Genomic DNA, 17,282 nt, shown 5'->3' on the forward strand with positions numbered 1-17,282 from the left:
ATTGGCATTTTAAGTTTAATTTTGTTACGTAAGTAGTTACCACATAATTATATACGTATGTAATGCAGAATATTTTATATGTACAAATATTTGAATATTAAATATTTTGACCGACATTTGTGCATCTTTTCACTACCGTTTATTATTGATTAGAAAATATCCTATGGCACCGACTGCAACTCACAAATACATATGTTACCTTATGGGAATGCAGCGCTCGCTTAGCACGGATTCACTCAGCACTCTGTTTTTCCGGAACGAATTATCAGCGTTAAGCGGGGGTCACCTGTATTCCAAATATCCAGTAATATTTACTGGATATCTGGAATATTCTACCATACTGAAAAAAAAAAAAAGTTCTATATAGTTTATGAAACTTTAAAATAGTTGGTTTTATTCTCCATCCCATTAAAGACAACTCCAGCAACTTCTGGCAACTCAAAAACTTATGATCAATTCAATGTATTGAGAGGAAGAAAAAGAGAGGGGGTGGAGGAGAAGCTACAGCTGTTCAGAAAAAAAAAAAAAAAGAAAAGAAAAAAAAATTTAAAAAAAAAATTAAGTTTTACAAGAGGCATATATAAAAATGTTTACAAAATTAATAAGAAAATTAATGCTATATACAAAATATGAATCAACAACTTATGTTGATTCATATTTTGTATTTGATTGCAACATCATAAAACAAAAAGCATTCTGTACTACTCAAACATCACTTTAATTCATCATCATTTTATACTACTCTAGAAAAGTTATACATTCTGAAATTTCAAGCAAAAATTATCACCAATTTTGTTTTATTCCAATACATACTGTAATCTTCCATTATTTATTCTTTATAAGGTAGCATTTGCTCAGCACATTTTATAATTCTAGTTCATAGAATTTTGATGAACCAAGATAAGTGACTGCAATAAGCTCTTAAAGCTCTTCAAGAAAATTATTGCTAGTCTCAAGAGGTAATGCTCATCCCTGTATGCATTATATACTTCTCCTCTACCTGAAACTGATATATACCCACACACACACACAAAAGAATTACCACGAATCTTTCCAAATTATAAACATCATTACCTATGACTACATGCGGTGCAAGAAACATGCTTCAATTACATTTTCAACAGCAGCAATCACAACAAAAACAAGTAGAGATAAGCTACTGTTCTAGATCTATTCCAGATGGAAATATATCTGGAAGTCATAGGTATGTATATAGGCATCGGACCTCCCTTTCAGCCAATCCTTAAAGGATTAAGGAAGATATTACCCTATCATGATACTAACAATATCTATGAAAACTTTGAGGCAGTTTTCTAAAGTTAGAACTTCTCAGGGTTATACGAAATCCAACAATGGTATCAAAAAATAATTTTAAAACTAATCAATACCCAGGCAGTTTAATAATAAAATTCTGTAAAGTAAGAATTATGAATGTATGTAATAGTATAGTATAGCATGCTAACTGCTAAAATGAGAAAATATTAAAAAAAAAAACAGAACACTATCTTAAAGGAAAGAAATATAACAGGATAGAAGATGTGATTCTTTTGTTGTCAATACCAACAACAAAAAAGGAAAAATACATCTCTAACAAAGATGTCAGCTTTTGTTGGAAATTCAATATTTTAACTTCACATTGAAAAATGAGCCTTAATTCTCATTTTTTCTATGTGATGCATCTAAACAAAGTAAACTTCCAAATGGCCATTTTTGCATTTTGTTCCCCCTACTCCTGAGAAAACTTAATATCCCATCACCTTCACTATTTTATTATGCTTGACACATACTTTTCATCGTATGTCTTAGCATTATTCCCTTTCCATGAATTACCACATGAAGATATTTTCTTCGCATACCATAATTAATACAATGAAGAAAATTAAGTTTTTTTTTTCCTTCTATAAGGGAATGCAGTGACAGGTGGGGAGAACAGCTTCCTCTTGCTGAAGATTTTTTTAAAACATCACTCCTACCTCCTATTAGAAATAATTTCTAATAAGAAGTATCTCTACATAAAACAATAATAATTAACTAAAATACATCAAATCATAATGATCATATATGTACTTATGTAAAAAGTGATGGATTATCTTCTGATGATAAGTCTGGTACAGTCTGGTCTGGTACTTGTGCATCACTTCCATCTGCAGTTTTCTGATGATTATCATTAAGAGAAGGAGTTCCTTGAGACTCCAACTTAAACCAAGGATGTTCTAAAACTTCAGCAGAATTAAGACGTTGACTAGGATTCTTTTGTAATAAACTGCAGATCAACAATTTTGCTTTATATGGTAAAAATACTGGTATAGTATAATTGCCACTCCTAATTTTGCAGAACAGGTTACCTGGGTGATTATCGTGAAAAGGATATCTTCCTACAAGCATTGCATATAGCATTACCCCTAAACTCCAACAGTCTGCAAGTTTTCCTGAATAAGAGCCTGATGTGGTTAGAATTTCAGGGCTTACATAAGCTGGACATCCATGTTTATCATTTAAATCATCACTTTCAGTATCTAATATGACAGCATCATCCAGAGTTTCTAGCTTCAAATGTTTTCTAAAACAAAACAAAAACATTAAAAAAAAAAAAAGCTTAACACAGAAGCAAGAATATAGTTTAGAATTAAAAATGAAAAATCTAAAATTTAGCAAATAATTACAATAAATTGGAATTGGGCAAATTAAGGATCTAAGAATTAAATGATTAATTACAAAATGTCATTATATAGGTTGTAATTATATATAAACTGAAGCGAATCTTGCTCAAACAGTAAAAACATTTAATGCATCTACAATAATAAACTGAGTGGAAAGGATAAGGAATTGATCCATTTTAATACCTATGACTGCTTCAGCGATCTTGCTTAAATATCACCATAACGTTCAATTAACTTACTTGAAACAGAAATGTACATAGTAACTTACAGACAAAATATATTGAGCCAAAATATGTTGATATAACAAACATTTCAATTCAATATATTTGGTATCAGGGCTAACTGCATTTCTGTAGATAACTGAACATTATGCTAATAACTACAAAAAAAACTCTTAAATATCCATATACAGTGGTACTCGGTATACGTCCACTTTGGAATAAGTCCAACTTGATATACGTCCTGTTTGGATGCAAAAAATTTGTTTGGTATACGACTCACGTGTGTAAAAATGAGTCACGACACCGCACACTACCCTTGTTTACCTCTCTCGAGAAAAAGCCACGACTCAGAGACGCCAGATCTTAACCCCTCTCCAAAAACCGAATAAAAGCCAACCGAGGATGTATGTGCGCACTTCCATCCTCGGTCGACTGAATTCGGTTTTTGGAGGGGGGTTAAGATCTGGCATCTCTGCCACGACTACCCACGAGCGTCAGTACGACAGCTTCTACCATTCAGTGAACAACCCGTGCTATAACTCTGAATTTTCACGCAATTGTGTTTTTTCGCGTAAATTTTTTGTAAATTCATTAACCATGAGTTCTAAGAAAGTTAATGAGAAGAGCCAAGCAACGAAGAAAATGGTTAGGATCACCATGGAGGTGAAAAAAGAGATTGTTGAAAAGTATGAAGGTTCCATGCGTATCTGGGACTTGGCTGCTGCATACCGTATGCCGAGAATGACAGTATCTATGATTGTGAAAAACAAAGACATTATTAAATCAGCTAACGTTGCGAAGGGGGTGAAATCGATTACCAAACAAAGATCATGGACATTAGAGCATGTTGATAAATTGCTTTTGATCTGGATAACAGGAAAACAGTGTGCTGGCGATAGCGTATCGGAGGCAATGATTTGCAAAAGGGCAAAACTGATGCATGCCGATCTTTTGAAAAACAAGGCAGGAACAAGCCAAGAAAGTGAAGTGTTTAAAGCCAGCCATGGCTGGTTTGATAATTTTAAGAAGAGGACTGGCAATCCCAGTGTTGTGAGGCATGGAGAGGGAGCCAGTGCTGATAAAGATGCCGCCAGAGAGAGTTTGGCAAATTTGTGGAGGCTGAGGGTTTTGTTCCCCAACAAGTTTTTAATTGTGACGAAACAGGCCTGTTTTGGAAGAAAATGCCTAACAGGACCTATATTATTACACAAGAGGAGAAGGCATTGCCAGGGCACAAGCCAATGAAGGACAGGCTAACTCTCTTGTTCTGTGGCAATGCAAGTGGGGATTGCAAACTGAAGCCTCTACTGATCTACCACTCTGAAAACCCGAGGGCCTTTAAGAAACAACGTGCAGAAAAGTCAGTTACCTGTGATGTGGAGGTCAAACAGCAAGGCTTGGGTAACCAGAGAATATTTCAGCGAGTGGTTTAAATGTTATGTTTGGGCCAAGTGTAAAACGTTATTTAGAGGAGAAAGCCTTTGAAGGCCCTCCTCATAATGGACAATGCTCCAGCTCACCCTCCAAGCTTGCAAGATTATGTGCTGTCGGGGTTTGACTTCATCACTGTAAAGTTCCTCCCCACTAACACGACTCCTCTCATTCAGCCTATGGACCAGCAGGTCATCAGTAATTTCAAGAGAAACTACACTAAAGCACTATTCCAGAGGTGCTTTGAAGTGACCTCTGACACAGAATTAATCCTGAGAAAGTTTTGGAAAGATCACTTTACTATCATCCATTGCATATCTCTCATTGACAAAGCCTGGCAGGAAGTTTCCTACAGAACAATGAACTCTGCTTGGAGGAATTTGTGGCCGGAAGCAGTGACTGAAAGGGACTTTGAGGCTGTGCCTATAGTGGAGGATATTGTCTCTCTGGGCAGGTCCATGGGTCTAGATGTGAGTGATGGTGATGTGGAGGGGCACAGGGAAGAGCTGTAGGAACTTGAGAAGGAGGAGCACAAGACTAAGATGGATACACTCTTCAGGCTCAGAGGAGGAGATAGGGGAAGCCCCTACTTCATTAATCAAGGAAATCTTTGTCAAATGGATGGATGTCAAAAACTTTGCAGAAAAGTACCACCCCCAACAAAGCCCAAACAAGCCGTAATAGCATTGTCTGGAATGACCAGACAATGTCACATTTCCGAAACATCCTGAGGAGAAGGCAGAAGCAAAGTTCTTTGGACAGATTTTTGGTAAACGTCAAACCTGGTGATCCTCAACCAGGTCCAAGTAGGGAAAACAGAGACAGAGACAGAAAAGAGAAAATTAAAGTTTGTTAAATTTTCATTTATTTCATCTAATTGCTTTTGTATTTATGTATTTTAGTATTAAGCAGTGTTTAAATTATTTTATACAACCCCATCAATGTATAATATGCCAATAACAATAGGATTTTTTTTTCATGAGAACGGATTAATCATTTCCCTTTATTTCTTATGGGAAAAATTCGTTTGGGATAAGTCCAAGGATCTGGAACAGATTAAGGACGTATACTGAGGTACCACTGTATTATGAATGGATATTTCAGAGAGGCTTATGCTGCACCAGCCAAAAAAAAAAAAAAAAATTCCCGAGAGTTACCCTGAGAGAGAGAGAGAGATTTTTTTTTTTTTGATTTGGTAGTTGTTGGCGCATCGGCTTCTGTGGCCATATTGCACCTCCCAAGGTTTTTGCTGTACTTTGATCCAAGCCCGAGGCGGGAATCGAACCCGCGACCTTTGGGTTGCCGGGCAGGTACTTTACCCACTCGGCTAGCCCGGTCGGCCGAGAGAGAGGGGGGGAGAGAGAGAGAGAGAGAGTCAAAAGGGAATCACCAAGAAAGAGAAGAATGATGATATCCAGCTCAGGATCCTGGGTGTGCCAAGCCCATACTCACCAGATGTGAACCCTCATGTTCAGATTGAATGATGAAAGTATGCATTCAGGTATCAAAGATATAAATTCCCTTTTCTTTTTATTGAGGTAGTGTCAATTATCAACAAATGTAGTGATACTACTGATGATGTCTTAAAGCACTGAAAATGCTATGTTAAAATTTGGCACTGAAAATACATTGTTACCTTGGATTACAAATGACAAAATATAGAAAACAGGACTTTTAATAGAGATCAGCTGTAGCCAAAGTGTCCCAAATAGTGCTCTTACACTTTTCTTCCAAATTAATGATAAAATAATAAATGAAAACATATGCTGCAGCAGTAAATTATGAAAACTCTCATGAAATGCAATAAACTGCAATTTAAAGTTCTTTGCTTCATATATTTATTTTTATTCATTCTATTGAATTACATAGTATTGGATAATGCAAAATCTTTACATTCCAAGACCCACTTGAAATTGACTATAGTGCAGTTACATCACTCAACAAACTGAAAGCAACAATCTTCATTCACAAACAAGTTCCTTAAAAAATTAAACACTTAAATAATTAGACTTGCCGACCTTTTAACAACACTGAACAAACTACCCAAAAACCAATGCAATATACTAATTCCACCTGAGCCAATCTATTTTTAAAAAATATACACAGCAAAATTAAGATATTAAGTGTTAAATACTTATTAGAAAACTAGATGTACCTGGCATCTTTCTGATTATGGCGTAAATAGTTGAATCTAGATCCTTCGGTCTTCACCATTCTTGTTTAGCAGCAATATAATTCTATAGCAGTCACCTGTAGGATTTATGCATATGTCACTTTTTGCAGGTGGTTCCCCGTCTTCTCCAACAAATATTGCAGCAACCTGCATTTTGGATGTAGGTGCATTATATCGTCTCTTAACTGCCTTGTCCAATTGTTGCATTACTTCGGCCATACACCCTCGGTTTGATTGTTTTTCAAGCTGTTTTGTTGTTGCTTCAGCAGAATCGAAAATATAAAGTTGTCCATATCCTGGCTTATTTGCCTCATTTGGATAGTGGTGAGACCAAATGGTAAACCTGGCCGTGTATTCTAAAACAGTAAGGACCATTTCCAGGCGGTGATTTAATCTCTGCACCCATTGATTCAAATGGCATTGCTAAGTTGTACTCTCGTATATGTTCTCTTAGTTATTTTCTTCACGTGTATCCCCTGTAAGCAGCTCTTGTAATAGAGTAGGTGTCTCAGACAGAGGGTCAAGTGAAACTTTTCCATCATGACAGCATTTAGTGTATTTATTCGTTGTGTTCAAGCCATGTCCTCAATACCTTGCATAGCAATACTCACAGTTGTAACACATTTCCTATGTCATGCTCTTCCACAGAATACGGTACTCTTTCTTGTATTCTACTATCTTGTCAACTCCTCTGACCGTTTGGTCGTCCCGGATTATAAACAGAAAATTTACTATTTATTAATTAATTACAGCTTGATTATTCGTATCCGGTACTTTTATTTGATTAGTCCTACGGTGTCTTCTCATTTCCAATCTTGCTTCTCTTTCTTAAATGTTTTCTGACTGTCTTCATAGTCAGAGTCTTGTTTCGGTCTCTTAGTCTATTAGATCTCTCCTCTAATGTTTCATTAGCATTTCTTCTACATTTTCTCAAAGTTCTTGCCATTCACTGTTCAGCCATTTTTACACTTCTTAAAACTTAGAACGGTTTATTAAAATTGAAGACAAAATAAACATACATCGATAGCTTTCAGGTATAGGTTGCCTTTCTTCAGTCGAAAAACATTAGTATAAAAATTAAGAATGCCCGGTATGGTGGTCATGCAAGGTGAACAATGTGAATGGGTGCTAGCAACAATTAACAGTTGGAAAATTTGGGCAGAATACATAGCGTTTTTTTATATATATATAAAATATACCAGTCAAAAGATAGGGTAAAAGAAGTCCACACATATTCTTTGATCTAGTTATAAACACATGCCGGCATGTGGTCACTACACTTAAGCTGAACAATAGGCAGAGCTACCTAACACTGGCTTTTAAGTTTATATCATTAAAACAATAGTTCTGTAATTGAAAAATTACAAAACCTAACTAAAAACTAAACTTGTTGGAAAACTAGAAGAAACACCCAATTACTGGGAAACGTCTAACCAAATCTGAAAGCTTGGCAGTAATGGATTATGATAAAATTTTATAATAGTTGAAGTTTAAAAAACCTGAAATGCAACAATCATTTGCCTACCTTCGGGTTTTTTTTTTTTTTTTTTACAAATTAATTTATGTCAATATTATCCCTAGAGACATACATACAGATATGCAACTATAGTACTCAAATCAAAAAATGCACTCATATTGGGTGACGTGAGATACACTGATAATGTGAAAGTGAAATAAGTATTGCATTATTCTTATGCACCCGTAAGAGTAATGCCAATTTTGTCAACTTATTTTTATTTCCTACACTGGTTTTGTGTTTTTCATTATTATCTCTTTCAACATAATTTGACAATGAGAAATCAGATGCTAACTTCCAGCTTCTGCATTTCTATTGTCCAAGTTCCTTTTCACTGTGACAGTCCTCTCATATTTCTATTTGTATGTATACATAAAACAATAAAAAAAAAAAAAAAAAAAAAAAAAATTGTGTGTAGCCACTTCCATTTTAGTTTATAAAACCACTGAAGTGCACAAAATTCCAAAAATTATATATACACATGCATTTCTGCTTATATTATGTATTTTAAAAAACAAAAAATAATATACACATTTTTGAGGGAAACACCTTCGAGATGTAGCGTGTTCACGAAACAAAAAGTTGCAATAGTGATCATACTACACCTGACAGGTGCTTTTTCATGCAGTTATCTTCAGAAACTAAAATTTTACTTCAAAGCTATCCACATTCAGGAAAGTAGAGAAAGCTTTCATCAACACCTTGAACTAAAATTTTTCTGAGAAGATTCTTTTCACGTTGTACATACACATGCATTTCTGGGCTTCTTGACAGGAGAGACTGCTGCTACAGGGATGGGGCACACTTAAATCGAAAGGGTGCAAGAATATTTGCTGATGCTATTGGGGCAGTGTTAGGTGGGTCGGAAAACTGCTAGCTTGGGAGGATACACAGACTAAAAGGTTAACAGTGACTGCAGGTAGAGACAAAAGTGATTCTTGCACTGCTTCTATTAGAATGAGCAGCAGCCTGGAAAGCAAGGTAATGGAGATTTCCAGGACTGCTGGGAGTCATAGTGGAACAAGTAAATACATGGGATAGGCTGTATTAGGGTAACTAAGAGTAGGAACAGGTGCATATATACTTGCATGTACACCAACGACAGGAGTATAGGTAATAAATTTGATGAGCCTGAAGTGCTAGTCAAGAAATCAAAGGCAGATCTAATATCAAAGGGATATTAGAGACGTGGTGTCACGCAGATATAAGCTGTGCGGAATTGGAATTTGGGGAATACAATGTGTACAGGTGTACAGAAAGGATAGACAGGAAGGGAGGGAGGGAGGAGGGGTTATACTGTTAGTTAAGAAACACAAAATCTAGGGAAGTGCATCCAGTTGACATGGGGGGGGGACAGTGCAATGCTGAGTCAGTTTGGTGTGACATAGGCACAGAGAAAGTAAAACTGAGTAGGTGTGTTATAGGCCTAATGAATCTGATGAGTATAATGAGCAATTGTACAGAGAAATAGAGTAGGCCGGTAAATCAAAATGTCTTATAATGGGGAATTTTCACTTTCCAGATATTGACTGGAACTTGTGGATTGGTCACACGCACACTAGCAAGACTTTTGTAGATTTATTGGATGACTGTTTTCTACAGCAAAATGTTCGAGAGGCAACCAGAGGGAGTAATACTCTTGATCTGATTATCAGCAGTGATTATTCATGCAATAAGAATTTACAGATAAAGGAACCACTGGGTGACAGTGATCACAATGTACTGATGTGGGAATTAGAACGAATTAGAAGAAATTAAAGATATAACTACCATCAAGCCTAAAGGGAAATGCTTTTGCAAAGGTGACTACAGGAGTCTCAGACAGTTTTTAAATTCTGTACAGTGGGATCAACTGATGATGTTACCAATGTTGAATTCTAAATAGGAAGCCTTCGGGGACTTAATTTTGGAGGCTACTAGGCTTTTCATTCCAACTAAAAAATACTGTTTAGGGTTTAGGCCTAAATGGATGTCAGATGAATTGTTGTGGGGGTTTGATGGCGCATAAGCTGCTTTGGCTATAATGTGCCTATTCATTTATTGTAATAATATATGAGAAATTCTTGTAATGTCAGAAAAGGCTGAAATCAGAAATGACTAAAAACTCCAATTTTCTTCAGAAAGTTAAAAAATTCAGGAATATTTGCATTGTCACCAATGACATTCTCTAGAGTTATTGGTTTCCGAAGGTTACCCAATAACAGCAGGGTTGTATTTCTGTCTTGTTTATAGCATGGGCATTCAATGAGAAAGTGTTTAACAGTCAAATTTAAAGAACAATGTGGACACTGTGGTGGATCATCTCCTGTGAGTAAATGAAGGCAAGTCAAATGTGTATGGCCTATTCTTGCTCTTGAAAGGACTACTTCTTGTCTTGATGTATGGACTCTGGAACACCAAATTTTAGGATCCTGTTTAAATTGAAAAAGTTTATTTGTTTGAGAGTGCCAGAGTGCTGTCCATTCTGTTAGGCATGCACCATGAATAATTTGTGGATAGTCTGATGCTGGAACAGGGATATTGGTTAAATCTAAAGTAGTTGGATTTTTTGCGGCTTTATCGGCCAGTTCATTACCAGAAATTCCAGAATGTGCCAGAATCCAGCAGGTGGTGTTCAGTTGGTGGCGCTCTTCAATCTGTAGTAATAATCTTCTAATTTCATTTAGAAAAGGGTGAACTTTATCTGAGGAGTTACATAATGCCATAATTGAGCTGAGGGAATCAATGTAAATAAAAAATTTTAATGAGCAGTCAGAACAGAGATTTTCTAAGGCTAGTTTAATTGCATATAATTCTGCTGAGAAGATACTGAATTCAGGTGGAAGGGATGCTGAAATAGTGAAATTTAGGAACACTGCTGCTGCTCCAATGTTTGAGTTAGATTTAGAGCCATCTGTATAAATTGGAGAAAAATCAAAATATCTGTGAGTGTGAACTGCATGAAGTTGTTTCACATTTGATGCTTGAAGAATATTTCCCCACTGGCCAAGGTAAGTGTCAGTGGGTAGAGGAGTAAGAGTCCATGGTGGTTGAGCTCACGTTATACAGAATGAATGGAAATATTCCAAACTTGCATCAGTTCAAGAAGGCGAAGACCAGCTGGCTTTATTATACTAGGCTTATTTCTGTAGAGGTTTTCTAATGGTGGATTGAATAGGTATGACTGAATTGGATGCAAGGCAAAACTTTGTATTTTGACAGCATACTTCAGTATGCAGTGTTTTCCTGCGTAGAGTTAACGGGAGCTCATGAGCGTCAATGTAGAGGCTATGTGCTGGTGATGTTCTGAAAGCCCCAAGTGCAATCCTCAAGGCACTGTACTGAACTGGATCAAGCCAGTGCAAAGCACTTGCTCTGGCAGAATCATAGACAGGAGCACCATAATCGAGACGGGATCTGATTAATGCCCTGTATAACCGAAGCAGGGAGGTGCAATCTGCACCCCATGTTAGGGCAGATAAAGTTGAGTATATTTCACTTTTTTAAACAGGAAGTACATATATTTTTAATATGGTCTAAGAAATTTAATTTGTTGTCAAGGATTAATCCTAGAAATCTGATGTCAGTAGTGATTGGGATGGAGACATTGGAAATTTGAAGTTCAGGAACCAGATGAAGTTTGCATTGTCTACCAAAATGAACAGCAACTGTTTTCTGTTGTAAGAGTTGATAGCCATTAAGGCTGGCCCATTGTTGTATTTTATTGAGTGATATCTGAAGCTGCCTTTCAATAGATCTGTTTTGGGAATGGCAGGAGATGGAAAGGTCATCTGCATAAAGGTATGTCTCAACTGTTTGGAAGCTGTTTAGTGATGGAATCGATTCTAAGAGCAAAAAGAGTGGCACTCAGTACTGATCCCTGAGGAACGCCTTCCTAAATGAAAGTTGTAGAGAGATCATTTTGGTATCTTACTTGAAACGATCTAGTGTGTAGAAAGTTCTGAACAAATATGGGAAGGTTCCCCCATAGACCGAGAGAATAAAGATCACTAAGTATGCCGTGCTACCATGTGGTGTCAAAAACCTTCTCTATATCTATAGAAACCATTATTAGATGTTCTTGTTTAATGAAAGCATTGCGAGTGGCAAATTCAGCCTTGATCATGAGATCCAAGCATGACCTGTTTTGTCGAAAGCCATGCCGACTATGGCTCGTTAGATGTTGCGACTCAATGATTCAGACGAGTCTACTGTGGGCAATTTTTTCAAGGATTTTGCTGAGACAACTCGACAGAGATATTGGTCTATAGCTATGGGGGATGGAAGGATCTTTTCCAGGCTTCATGAAAGCCAAAACAATAGAATGGTGCCAAGAAGTTGGATAAACATTTTCTAAAAAAAAATATGGTTGTAAAAGACCAGGAGGTGCAAAGCTTTGTCATAAAGATGTTGCAGCATGATGTCAGATGAATTAATGAGGCTTGTGGCAGAGAAGAAAAATGTATGGTATGCATATAAAGTATCAGGTGACACAAGCCTATGGCAGATATAAACTAGTCTGTAATCAAGTCACAAAGGAAGTTAGGCAGGTGAAGGCAGATTACGAGAAATCTTTGGCAAAGGATGCAAAGAAAAACAGCAAGGAGTTCTTCACTTATGTAAACTCTAGAAGGAAAGGGATGAATCAGATTGGACCACTTAACATAGATGGGTTGACTATTGATGATCATGCTCAGGTAGCTGATAAACTGAATGAGTATTTTGTATCTACATTCATACATGAGTTATTCAATGAAGGGAATGTCAGAAGTTTATTAACCTCTAAAAGGGAGCCAAGTGATTTTGTAATAACTGAGAGCAAAGTGGAGGAGAAATTGTTGAAGTTAAACATAAGGAAGGCACCTAGGGTGGATGGGATCTATCCAGTTATATTAAAGGAGGCAGCAAAGGAAGTAAGCAAACCCTTAGCCATAATGATGAGAGCTTCCTTGGACTCAGGGGAGCTCCCATGGACTGGAGGTGTGCAAATGTATCACCAATTCACAAAGGGGGTTCAAAAGGTGACACAAGTAACTATAGACCTGTTGGTTTAACTTGTGTTCTGGGGAAAATAATGGAATCACTGGTTAAAGAAGCATTGCAAAATCATCTAGACAAGATTGCAGTAATAGTTAAGACACAGAATGGGTTGGTTAAAGGGAGGTTTTGTCTGACCAATTTGATTGGTTACTATGATCTGGTCACAAGCACTGATGCAACTGAATGCCGAAGATAATTTTGATATCATATACTTGGACTTCAGGAAAGCTTTTGATACTGTTGCACATGGAAGACTGCTGTACAAATTGGAGAGGTATGGCATTATGGGTAAGTTCCTAAAATGGATAAAGGGATGGTTGAGTGGGAGACAACAGAGTGGTAATCAATGGACACTTCTCTTTGTGGATAAATGTTATTAGCAGAGTTCCTCAGGGTTTGGTGTTGTGCCCATTGTTGTTTTGTATATTTATCAATGATATTGAAGGAGTTATATCAGAGTTTAATGTCCAAGTTTGCAGATGATATAAAGGTTGTCAGGGTTGTTAACAACAGTATATGCTACTCCAACTGGATCTAGATAAGTTGGGCAAATGGGCTAAGAAGTGGCAACTGAAGTTTAACATTGACAAATGCAAAGTACTGGCATATGGGTAGCAATAACCGGAGAAACGTACCAACCGTGTGGTACTACACTCAGGGAAGTGGAAAGTGAAAAATATCTGGGGGTAATTGTGCAGTCAAATATGAAGTTTTCTGAGCAGTGCAAATGGGCTGCCAGGGCAAGGGAAGCAATTATCCCGTTATACAAGACAAGGCAATGGTCAGGCCACACCTACAGTACTGTGTACAGGTCTGGAGGCCTCATTTTAGGAAGGATGTAGAGTTGCTAGAACGAGTACAAAGAAGGGCAACAAAATTGGTGAGGGGAACAAAGGGGTGCTCTTACCGGGAAAGGCTTAAGTTCTGCAAATTGCAGCACCTGGAGAGTAGGCACCTGTGAGGTGAACTGATTGAGGTGTATAAGGCCTTGAATGGGTTGAGCAAGCTGAATGATGGGATTCTTTCTCTTGCTCATTAAGAACCTGAGGGGACATAGTTTCAAATTGAGGAAAGACAGTTATAGAATAGATGTGCGGAAATTTGCCTTTACCCAGCGGGTAGTGAACAGACTTCCATCTGTTCACTACCCGCTGATTGAACAGACTTCCATCTTTTGTTGTGGAAGTTTATAGCCTAAATAAATTTAAGGCTGAGCTGGACAGGCATTTGTAACAAATGGAGGAGTGAAATGTGAGTGGGGTTTTTTTTTTTTTTTGGCCGATGCTGCATAAGCTTGCATCGTATGCCTCTGCTAATGCTATAGCATTAGATAGTAACTCCTTTAAAATAATGTTACACCTGATAGGTGTTGCATAGCAACTTAAAGACAGTTGTAGAATACATGTGCGGAAATTTGCCTTTAGCCAGCGGGTAGTTGATTGGTGGAAGACTTCCATCTTTTGTTGTGGAAGTTGATAGCCTAAATAAATTTAAGGCTGAGCTGGACAGGCATTTGGAACAAATGGAGGAGTGAAATGTGAATGTTTTTTTTTTTTTTTTTTTTTGGCTGATGCTGCATAAGCTTGCTTTTTTGCATCATATATGTCTCTGCTAATGCTATAGCATTACAGACAGTAACTCCTTTAAAATAAAAATGTTACACCTGATAGGTGTAGCACAGCAACTTTGTGTTCACCAACCATTTCTTAAGTTTCATTCATTAAGTAGTCACCAATCAATATTTCCCGATTTTTATTATATTTATTTATTTTTCTTGGCCAATGGTACTATATGGCCTTTTCATGTAGTTAGCAGTTATGTAAAAAATAATATAAAAAATTTCAGATCTAAGTGATTGTTTTTGAAGAGCTGTAGTATGGCTGGCAGCAGATTTGTTGATTTTCATTTTTTAATGATTAATAATACTATGAATTTTTTGGATATGAATTTCATACTGACAACTATAGTAGTTTTCATAAATAAAAAAAAAAATTTTCAAGAGTTTAATGCAGCCACATTTTTAAATTCATGTTATCAGAAAAAAACATTTCCAGTGCCATGATATACGAAGAATCCCATCAGCATTCAGTTGATGGGATTCTTCCTCTTGCTCAGACTAAGAACCTGAGGGGGCACAGTTTCAAATCGAGGAAAGATGGTTGTAGAATAGAGGTGTGGAAATATGCTTTTAACCAATGGGTAGTTGATTGGCGGAACAGGCTTCCATTTTTTTATTGTGGAAGCTAATAGTCTAAATAAATTTAAGGCTGAGCTGGACAAGCATTTTGGAATGAATGGAGGGGTGAAATGGGAGGGTTTTTTTTTTTTTTTGGCTGATGCTGCATAAGCTTGCTTTCTTGCATCGTATACCTGAACTAATGCTAATACTTTATTTTGAAATAGCATGTTATATGCTAAAAAGATGTAATATCATTTTGGATTACTTTACTGAATATAAGTTATGAACTTATATTCAATAAAGGTTATGAACATGGAAACATATTTCCATGTTCATAACCTTTAATGGTTTTTTTTTTTTTTTTTTTTTTTTAACACCATTATTTTTTAAGAAAAATTTATTTAGCACACTCCCAAGGACCTTCCTCTGAAGGTCCTTTGGACTGTTGACATTAACAAAAATAAATTAATCTTACTTGTTTATAGTAGTTATTCAGTCTGTAGGAATGCAGAGAGTGGAAGATTAAAGTTTTAGTAAACACTGGTTACATGCCTCACTTGAATGCCAAGCAAGAACTGAAGAACAGAAATGAAGTATTTAAAATCAAATATTGCCAGTTAATGCAGACAAATAATGAGACTGCATTTGACCACATGGCTTCAAATTCCTGCATCAGTGCTTGTGTATTAATTGAAGAAATTGTGAAATAAAAGCAATGTCGAGCCTGTAAACAGTGCTTACATTACATTTGATTGCATTCTTCTACTCTAACAGCATTTAAAAATATTCCATGTTACAAAATAAAATAAATAACAAATTAACATGAAAGTACCCAGAATCACCACAAGCTAGGTCTACAATTTCTGTGGAAAAATTGCTAAATGAACATCAATGGCCTGCACAATTTGACAAGAAAATACAGTAATACATGATAAATATAAGATGTTGAAAAAGGATTAAAAGATCAAGGTATTATTATTGTATTTTATTAGGCATATTTCATTTTAATTTAAGATTAAATCACTTAATTATTACCACTACACCTGTTCCGGTCATGTAAATTCCCATTAATGTTAGTTTGCTTCCTATCAGTTTATTATTCATGTGACTGAAATCCTGGTAAGAGTTCTGCACATTTCACAGAAAGTAATCTTCAATGTTGTGAAAGGATTTTTATTCTAGATGACTGGTTATTTAGAAGATAGTCCTCCCAACCAAGGGAGACCTATCTTCTTTCAATGCAATTATTAACATTATAGTAACTGCCAGGTCTTTTTAATTGATTGTGATGCAACTTATGTTTAACACACCTCTAGAAGTACAATATAAGATATGAATTTTTAGCAACTGATGCAATGACTAAGTGCATCAGTTGCTAAATAGGCTGTGCACATATTCACTAAATCCTGTTCAGCAGATTCACAACAGCCTAAGGAGATACCAGCAACTTTGCTTAATCACTTAACTTAAATGTTTGGGGATTTTTTTTTTTTTTTTTTTTTTTTAAGATAGGGGTGATTCAAGATGATCTCTATCATTTTGGTGTTACTAAGAAATAACAAATTTGCTTCTAATATAGCAACTTACTTAAATTGATCTAAATTTCCATTTAGACCAATTTAAGTAATTCACGGTTTTTCTACTATGTAATATTTATTTTTGCATGAAATGCTTCCAGAAAGTATGTCTAATCATACTATCATGTACATTCACAATTACAAAAAACAAAAGCATGCAAAAAAATAAAGAATGCTTATTAAGTCTATTAATACGAAGTTTGTGACTTTTCTTCTTATACATTCTTATTTTATGGCTTAGCTACTCAATATCTGATCCCCATTTATATTTTATATGTACAGCAATACACCCCTCATAGCACTAATAATTGGTACCGAAACTGTTCCGTGTTATTCAAAACTGTGCTGATTGAGGCATAATTATAATGGGTTTTAATTGAATGCGTACCAGAGAAATAGTCTATAAACAAATTATAATAAATCTAAATTAAAAGGATTTGAAATTAAAAATATTGCAAAAATTTTATTAATGAAAGGTAACATCATTAGAGATGAGAAAAAAAGCT

The 17,282-nt window shown here is 36.0% G+C and overlaps 1 protein-coding gene across 1 annotated transcript in view; it reads right to left on the reverse strand.

Annotated features, from left to right (window-relative positions):
• Positions 1 to 623: 623 nt before the first annotated feature.
• LOC150077245 (tribbles homolog 2-like) overlaps positions 624 to 17,282 on the reverse strand; it is a 59,136-nt gene continuing 42,477 nt past the window's right edge. The window contains exon 4 of the mRNA XM_090386052.1: positions 624 to 2,560. Within this exon, the coding sequence (XP_090242178.1) occupies positions 2,068 to 2,560 (493 nt within the window). The 3' untranslated portion in view covers positions 624 to 2,067. The remainder of the gene's footprint in view (positions 2,561 to 17,282) is intronic.

This window comes from Mastigoproctus giganteus, chromosome 12 (genome assembly GCF_048544385.1).
Source record: "Mastigoproctus giganteus isolate SK-2022 chromosome 12, ASM4854438v1, whole genome shotgun sequence".
Taxonomy (NCBI): domain Eukaryota; kingdom Metazoa; phylum Arthropoda; class Arachnida; order Uropygi; family Thelyphonidae; genus Mastigoproctus; species Mastigoproctus giganteus.